The sequence below is a fragment of the Halyomorpha halys genome, unplaced genomic scaffold (assembly GCF_000696795.3).
Source record: "Halyomorpha halys isolate HHAL.00 unplaced genomic scaffold, Hhal_1.1 Scaffold201.1, whole genome shotgun sequence".
In the NCBI taxonomy this organism is placed as follows: domain Eukaryota; kingdom Metazoa; phylum Arthropoda; class Insecta; order Hemiptera; family Pentatomidae; genus Halyomorpha; species Halyomorpha halys.
Genome location: NW_027111296.1, coordinates 594,178 through 603,710, shown reverse-complemented (window position 1 = coordinate 603,710; position 9,533 = coordinate 594,178). Strand labels below are relative to the sequence as shown.

The window sequence follows — 9,533 nt, the reverse complement described above, 5'->3', positions numbered from 1 at the left end:
TAAAGTTATGAAAAAAAGAAATTGAAGGTATAAATGTATAGTTGATCTCCCAAACACTGCTCAATGAGTTGTAATATATAAATATAAATAGAGAATCAAACCGTAAATTTAAATCTTTCACTAATGAATAATTTTTAGATTATTCCTCACCAGAAACCAGAAAATAATTTGCATTATAGATGCAAAAAGTATTGTTTACTGTACAAATAAAAAATAGTAGATTTTCTTTAATATGAACCCTATATTGACAAATAAAAATCACTAATGATTATTATAATCAGTTAGTCATGATAATTAACCAAAATTTGGTAATTTATGAAATTAAAATTTTTAAATTAAAGTGCAACTTTTATCCAGCAGTTCAAATTCTAAAAATGGAAGTAGGCACATTATCTCTTAGTACTCTCTTACTATATAAATTAATAAAACTAATCCGAAGTAATATTAAAAAAAAAAAGAATGGACAAGTCTAGGGATTGAAGTAAGGAGGCTACAGCAAGGTAATACTGTTACAAGCATTTAAAGAAAAGCAATAATGAAGTGAATTAAACAATCTTTCAACAGCTTCAATTCGAACGATCATCTACATTAATGGTCAACAAGATTGATAACGGAAAGAACTAACAGCAGTAATAATAAATTCTTTCTTTATTCTGGGATATGTTCTTATAGAATAATATTACAGGGATATTAAGTAAATATGCTTAAGGGCTTTAGAGTAAAATAAATAAATAAGAATTTAAAAAATAAATAAAATGTCAATGAATCATAATGGTGTAACTTTCAAGCCTTAAAAAGAGAAACAAATATACCTAATATATTCATAAATAAGCATAGTAATTTAAAAAGAAAGTAATACTAATAAAAAAAAAGTCCTAATGATGATTTAATACCAAGGTATTTACAAATGTCTGTTCAGGTTCTCTTGGAGTTTTTTTTATGGCTGATGATATGGTGGAAAGACAGGTATATTTAAAATCGTCAAAGAGTGCTACGGGGAGTTTCTATACATGCCTGTACACTCAATTTGGATCAAATATCAAATTTATTTGATACATTTTTATAGCAATAAATAGCATATAAATAAAAAATCGTCAGCATATATATTTTATAGAGAGAGGTGGGTGATGAGAGAAAGGTCAATTACATATATAACAGACAGAGTTTTCTGGAGCCCTCCAAGGATCACCCAGCTTCATAATGTGGGTACTCTTATTGGGTAAAAATCTGATGGTCGAGCGTTATTCTGACCAAATCACATCCTTGCACAACCGTTAGTCTAGTAACAGTACTCCCTTACAAAGCACTGTACCCTTGATCCTTCATGGGTTGTAATGGTACAGATTTTATTTTTTTGAATATAATTCTGAGAGTTTTTGTTTCAATTTGGAAAGAGATACATTAAAAAAAAAATTCTCCAAAAAATCTAACATGTGCCTAAAGAGGTCAATCCGTCAATTACTCAAATCACTACCTATTTCTAGGCAGTAAATGTTAACAGATTACAACACAATGGTAAGTATTTATAAAAATAAAAACTTATTATCATTAATCACAGACTCATGAAGTTTTTCAAAGCATTTTAATATGTTTTAAAAGTTTCTTTAATCCATCATTTAATGAATCTTATACATCTACCATTTATTAAGAAAATAAATTAAATACATCAATCAATCAGTAACATTAAATTATTTAATATTTATATATATAAGTATATAAATGATTGACCGTATTATTTCAAATTATGAAAACAATGGTTAGGGGTGCGGTCAAAGGAAACAAAAAATTGTTAACAACTATTTATTTTCTGACGTTTCGCCCCACTTTGTAGAGCTTCATCTGGGCTCTTCCAGTTTCAAGAGCTTTCAAAACAGTGATTTGAATCGATGATGTCATAATAATAAATGAAATTTCTTCTTCAAATTTAAATATTAATAATAATTCAACTTGACTCTTCTAAATTTATGACTAATTAATTTTAATGTGGCCTAGACATGGCCTTAAGACTCCTGTAAGACACTATTTGACACCAGCAGGACACTATTTGATACCTGCACCTCCATAATATTAAGATATTTATTACTGGAATAAAAGATTGTGGCATCATTAAAACTAAAAGTGGATGCATTGATTTGAAAAAGTTCAGCAATGAAGATATGTCCTTGGAGTGAAAGAAGGGCTTAAGGTGAACATCAGTGGATAATGATGAGGTTTACAGCAAACTACTGAATCATATCCAGCAACAAGTACTGGCGTACTTGCTAGGGAGTGTTGATTGTCAAAGGACACCACTAGTCACCATCTTTATGCCATGGGAAAAGTTAACGACAGCAGTAAACTGCTACCTCATGAATTTATGCCGCAGGATTTGCCAAGAGGATAGAAATTTGTGAAATTCGGGAACTCCTACCTCATCTTAGTGGGGTATGGTTACAGTTCACACCTTATTTCATCAGATTATCACTTATTTCGTTCAATGGTCCATTTTCTTTAAGAGAAAAAATATAATAAATTTAAGGAAGTTGAAATTGCAATGCAAGGGTATTGTGTGATCCATCCTAAAGAGTCCAAATAACTAATTGAAAGAGGGTTGAAAACAATGTATCACAATGAGCTATACTTTTAAAGAAATAACCCAATTATATTTTGAAATATTATTAAATATGATCAAAGGATGGTAACTGAAAATTCAAAAATTATAGAAAACTCTGTGAGTATAACTAATTAATCAAAGTTTCAATAAGAAAAATTAATAAACTTAACGTGGCTAATAAATGGAGAAAATAACTGATAATTTCATTTAAATCTTCTTTAAATTAGGTTTGATAGGGGTTGAATGTATTGGGAGTTAAGATTCAAGGTTAAAGGAAGCTCTAAACAGCTGACAAAGCTAAATGAAACAAGTCATTAAATGAGGTTTCAGATCATTTACGCAATATAGTAGCACAAAATAATTAATACAAACAAAAGTTCTATTTAAACAATAAATCAAGAAAAATATGATAAACAATGATCTAATCTTTTTAATTTTTAGTTCCAGCAACTAAAATCTATCATTAAAAATATTTAAATTGAATTTATAGAAAATCTAATGTACAGTTTTTCAAGAGCAGAATAATAAAAAATTTCCATGAAACTATGTGAGTTTTGTTCAGTAGCAATAAAATATACTATTTCAATTATGTGCGTATTAAAAAAAATTTGTTTTACTTATTTAAAAATTAAATTTAATAACCTAATACTAAAAATTTTAATATATTTTGGATTTGAGCAATCAATAAAATATTGAGTAACGATTTCTAGGCTTATATTGAATTAAATATTGAAACCTAGCATTAATCAATTGTTATTAAGGGAAATCTAATACTCTGAGAAATTTATTAACATATGATATACTAAAAGAAGATATTCTTAATCACAACTTTCTCAGGTAAAATACAAGCACAACTGATCAAAAAGTAAATAACTAATAATAATAAATAAATAAGACATTAAAATTATTCTAATTAATTTTTAGTAAAGAACAAAAAAGAAGATAATTACCAGTAAAGAAAGTGAGCAATAAATAACATTACACAGTATGTACAGCTCTTAGTATTAGCATAAAGTTAATACAACCGAAATATTACAATAGCAATGCATAGAAAAGAAGATACCACCAAGCGCTATAGTAATAGTAGCAGTACAACTTTTAAAAAGGCAACAAAAAGATCAATAATTCATTGACTGGATGTGTTTCCATTTATTCATTCATATAATTATTATAAAAAATATTATTAAGTTCTACAATAATCTGAATATGTTGTTCAAAAATGTAAAAATACTTTCAACCCAAAAAATAATTTGATATAAAAATACAAGTTATGAATGCCAATAGAATTAATTTGGGTTCGATAGATTCATTTTTTAACAGATATTATTGATATCTGGGATACATAGAAAATGTAAAGAATTCTTAAAGTTCATCATAAAAAAAAAAAAGGTATATGTTTTTTCTGCATTCTTAGGCTGAATTTAAACATTTCCTACTTGCCGCAAATCCAAACCATCTACAAATGCTTGGTAAACAAGGAAAGAAACAAACATTAGTATTCACATGTTTGAGTATTCAATAGAGGCAAACATGGTAGACTTCGGACTTACTTCAAATTATTCAACTCAATATCTATCTATTTCCCCAAACATTTAGAAACAATTTAATAGTAAAAATGAATAGAACATGCAGTTGGTATTGAAAATTGTTTATTACAACATAATAAGCGAATAAATATTGATACTAAAAATGTTAATATTCGTACTAGCATAATGAACAGGAGGTTTACATGAAAAAAAAAATTTATTAACTAGAATAATATGGATTCAATGGAACGTGTACTCAACTACATAATCCACGGTTAAGCATTACAATAATGCCATTCACTTATTGCACTGACATGGATAGAGATTTATACCAAACAACTTACCACAATAGGCTCAGCACTTTGGGCCCCAGTCTAATGAAAGCAATGCAGAGAAAACCTTAGTTAGCACTAAATAAAAATCATCTGAATCTAAGTCTAAATCTACAATACATGCATCTAGTATCATTTATAATATCATATAACAATAATAAATAATTCTTCACTGGATACAACAATATAATGGTAGTTGATCTTGATATTTTACATGAAAATAATCATTTATCTTAATATTAATTAAGAGTAATATTTTGTTGAAATATAATTTCAATGAAATAATTATTAGAATTTTATCAAGCAATATATATTTATTGACCATTTGAAACACACAAAAAAGCCAAACTAATCTGGAATGAAATAAATTCAAGAATTCAACTTACCAATGGTTCGTTACTTTTAACAAGCTGTACTATTTTGATTGTCTCTTCATCTTCTTCAACATCTAATGGTATTTCTGGAAGTCTAGGAAAATAATCTTTCTGAGCAACTGCATCATGGGCGCACATCAATCCCTTCAAACAGAAATTTATAGAACAAACTATCATAACAAATGATACAAAAAAGTGAAATTATGCTGAAATATAAGAACCTGTAAATGTGGCTTCTGTAGAAGAATAAACAATTCTTTACACATTTCACTCCTACCAAGCCTAGGTAGGATAACTTCCAGCACTTCGACAGCAACTTGCATTGAACTCGATAACACAGGATTGAGCTTGTCATCCTTTCCATTTTCCAATATTTTATTATGAACTTTAACTAATGCATGTAGTTCTTTGGATTGAAGTAGTCCACTCAAAAAGCCAAATTCTTCTTCAGAACTAGGCAATTGGCGACGTGATTCTTCCAGCGAGGCCAAAAGCCCTGACAATGCTATAATACACAATTTAAGAATTATAACAAATTAACAAATGTTTGCTATTATGAAAAGGTGAGTAAAATATAAGGCTCCTTCATCGACTTACATGGATCCCAATTGCCATTAGCCATTACTGCAGTCATTATAGTACAAGCTTAAATGTCAACCAAAATAACTAATACTGAAAATACAAAATAGGAACAGAACCAAACCAATTCATAAGAAATAATTATTGTATTTAAACAATATATGTTATTCCATCTTCCCAAAAGGTAATAGGTAATATTTTAGAAAAAAGGGTCATCTGATTTTCATCATTAAGACAAACTTTGTACATATACTAAATACAGGCACAATCACGCTGATCGTAATTTTAGGTCAAGTATGGCTATATCAACATTTTGAAATTATTAATTTTTCTCATCTTTCCATAAGACAAGGCGTAGTAACTTTGTCAAGAACTATCATAGACATCTGAATCACCGACTTGATAACCAGCAGAAACCAAACTTAACCATAGTAATCCATCTACACTCCTAAAGGGTACCTCAGTGTAGGATTGTAACAATATTTCCTCAGAAAATTAAATTTTTGGTTGATAGCAACAAAAAGAGATAACACTTATAAAAAGTAACAGATACAATTTTAAAAAATATTTTGAAATAATCATAATTTAAAGTTGTACGACAAATTTAAAAAATAATTTATCTAATAATTTAATCAGGGCGAGCCTTTTTCAAGTTACATTTTATTTAGACAAATCAAAATTTTACATCATAAAATATTATATTTAGTGAATAAAAATAAATTGGGGGAGGACATAATGTTCGAGCACATTGGGACGAGGATCCCAGAGAGTAGATAAGATTATAATCTCCCCGTTATTAGATTATGCAGCTCGTTTGAAGGAAACCCCGGTACTAGTTTAAAAAACAAGCCCTAAAATTTACGCTAACCATAGATAAAAATATTTTAACTACAAACAATTCACCGGTCTAACAACAAATGCAGGCACCCGTCTCACAATGGTGTCGAGGTGGAAAAAACAACAACATCATAACAAAAGTATCCCTACCAAGTTTTCTGTTTTTTCTTGTTGTTGTTGTCTGGGGCTTTAGGGCGTAATGTAATAATTCTCTTGTTTTCGTTAATAACTCTATGAAGAAGGCCAACAATAATGGGTTACTGCAGTTTCCCAAAATTCAGGATTAATCCCCAAAATATAAGTTAAATAGAAATTTAACTTCATCAATAATTTCACTACAAAATAAGAATACTTTCCTGATGTTAACAAAAAAAGTTTTCATTTAATTTTTTCTTGGACTAAATAACAAAGATAGTTCAGTCGACTGGGTTTACTTTCTCTTCTGGGGTCGTCCCAGGGACTATCCCAAAGATTGCAAGGCTGTCGTAAAGTAAGTTTAAGATATAATCTAAAGGAATACATCAAACAAAAAATAAAAATCTTCTTTTATTTGACAGATGTACCACTATTAATGCAAAGCCAGGATAGATGTTTATTGTTCGTAAGAGAGTGTTGAAGTACAATTAGTCCAGGTGAGACACTCTACATCAGAAGGCCTCGACATGCATATTCAATAAGCGTCAAGGAGTCAATAATCTGGTAAGTAGGTGATCAACCGGAATAATGGCGAGTTTTAAAGGGAATTCACCGTAAATGCTCACCGGATGGGAACTCCACTCCATACGATTTTCGTTTACAGGGAATGGCAAGTCCTAAAGGTATTCGATCTAAGTCCTTGCAAGAACTGATACTCTCTCTGTAAGGTATTCGCTTACTGCCGAGAAGGTAGATCTTAAGCAGTTATAGAGTAAGTTCTTCAGATATTTGTTGTAGATCCTATTGAAAGGTCAAAGAGTATAAGTAGAGGTAAGAGAAGAAAACCAGAGAGAGGAATAATTACACCATTCAAATTTCCAAAAAATAGCATTGTTACTCTTTGCCTTCTATAGAGGTGAATCGGTGAGGCTGATCATATGTTCCTAGGAATGCGGTAGTGAAAGTGCTTAGAAACGCCATTGAGAGGTGCTACGTATAAGACGTTAGCTTTTAGTGGATCAGATGATTTTATTATGGTCTTCATGCATTAATGAATACAACAATTCAGTACTTTGGTAAATAAATGTATATACCATTATGTAACGTAGTAAATATCAAATTGTTGAATGTATATTATAAAAGCACGTAATTTACAGAGACGTATTGGGTGAACCCAAGTCGACAGAATGCCTCTTGACGTCAAGGTTTACTATGAAATCAAATGCTGTCCAGACTACGCTTAGGTTTTTTCCTTACTACGTTCAAAACCAGGATGTTTACCATAATGTCCTAACATATCTCTACCATGTTATTGAGCATTTTCGGTATTGTTATTATATGATATCCCTTCTACCTTTTTTCCCCAAGATCTGAAGACTGGTTCCTCTCAGCTTGTAACCACGGGATCCGGAAACTATATAATTTCGCAAGGTTTAGAGATTGGAACAACATCTGGAGACTGGTTTCTTTCAGAGTTATGTAGTGGAGGAAGGCTGGTTCCCTTTCGGGATGGAGGGGGTAGGATATTTCTTATTACCTCTTGCTTCGTGGTGCGAATTTTAAATGCTGACAGTGCTAACGAATAGCGTAAATAGTTATCTGCAGGGGTAGTCATGTCTCCTCTCTCTACCACCAGCATGACCATCTTTGCAAATTTTAGAATGAGAAATACTTAAGAAGTAAAAAATAAATAAAAAAATGATAACATATAATTAAAATAAAATTAATAATTAAGAATGCGCTTTTATTTTATTATAATAGGAGGTTTTACAATATTCGCTGTTTAAATAAATTTTACTCCGGAAAAATAAATTCGAATGAAGATTAAGTACTATTGGGACTCGTAATAGAAAAGAATTATTTATATTGGGTAGTACAAGCTGGCCAGAATTTGTGGCCGACCCGTTAATGTTGGGTTTCAGACACAAATCAGAAGGTGCTTGTGCTGCATTCACACGTTTGTGTTCAGTTAGCTTTGTTTTAGAACTGCCGACAGAAAACTGTTTGTACTCTATGTTTTTATTGATTAAAAATGTTTCTCAAACTTTTGATACTGTTAATAACTCCAGCTTAAGACTGTGTATTTTAAAATGCTCTCAATTCGATCTAAATACATCATTTCAAATCTTTTTAATTAATTTTATTATTTTATTTTTGATTTAACGTCACATAAATATACATGATGTGTCCAGGTAATTAAATTAATGAGTTTCTGAAATATTCTAGAACGAAGGTTGAATTTATAGGTTATGTAATACTATTTCTATAGATTTTTATCATCTACAACTTACTTTGTTGATATTTACGTTTCCTCCCATTTAGCCTATTAATATTTCGTTCCTTTTTATAATGAAAATCGAATGTAACAACCAACGTGAATCCACCATGTTGTTTCTTTTGTTTACGAAGTATTTGTACAGGTTTTGGATTTGCGGCAAGTGGTATGGTGTAGATCCACCAGCCTTTTATATACATAGTATTTTGACAGTCTGACAAACTCTCGTTACAACGCTAATAATTTTAGCTTTTTAAACTTTGTAGATCCACTAATATATGCATTTAAGGCTATTATTTAATTTTAAAAAAATGAATATGTTGAAAAAAATCCGTTTCATATATATTTTTTTCAATAGTCAAACAATTATTGAAAGAGGAGAGCTCATTTGGCTTTAGTTTCCTTTCCTAAATTCTGAATGACTTAGGGTTGGCGTTATGCCAGCTCTTGAACAAGGCCATTTAATTTTTCCATTGAAGAGTTGTTTTTCTTATTTGATAGCCCATCAATGTATTTTACACTAATGAAAGAACTTTCAAGTTTGAATAAAATAATTATTCTTTTCCTGCTTTGAATATGAATTCTTAATGAACATTGACATGAATTCGGCCATTGCGGGTATGTTTAACAAACAGCTTTTTTTTTTTCTGTTCGATTAACTATTTAGTAATTACACCCTTTTAACTGATTTTTTTTTTTAGATTGGCACTAGTAATAGCACAATATGATGTTCCTGATTGTAGCGACCATGCTACTATCTGTTCGCCACCGCTCAAATTGCCGAATGACCGTTACATACGGACGCGATGCTATTTAGCTACCGCAACGAGAACTTCTCCAGTCGACAGGCAAACTTTATATATTGAAATGTATATTTTTTGT

At 30.2% G+C, this 9,533-nt stretch overlaps 1 protein-coding gene across 6 annotated transcripts in view; it reads right to left on the bottom strand.

Moving 5' to 3' along the window:
- Positions 1–5,964, bottom strand: part of metro (membrane palmitoylated protein 7-like protein metro) — a 27,879-nt gene extending 21,915 nt beyond the window's left edge. For 2 of the 6 annotated variants that reach the window (XM_014418566.2, XM_014418567.2), the window contains exons 1-4: positions 5,423–5,964; positions 5,047–5,330; positions 4,838–4,969; positions 4,464–4,493 (exon numbers count right to left, since the gene is read on the bottom strand). In XM_014418566.2, the coding sequence (XP_014274052.1) occupies positions 4,464–4,493; positions 4,838–4,969; positions 5,047–5,330; positions 5,423–5,459 (483 nt within the window). In that variant the 5' untranslated portion in view covers positions 5,460–5,964. The remainder of the gene's footprint in view (positions 1–4,463; positions 4,494–4,837; positions 4,970–5,046; positions 5,331–5,422) is intronic. The other 4 variants (XM_014418569.2, XM_014418570.3, XM_014418568.3 and 1 more) reach the window with 4 other exon arrangements.
- Positions 5,965–9,533: the final 3,569 nt, after the last annotated feature.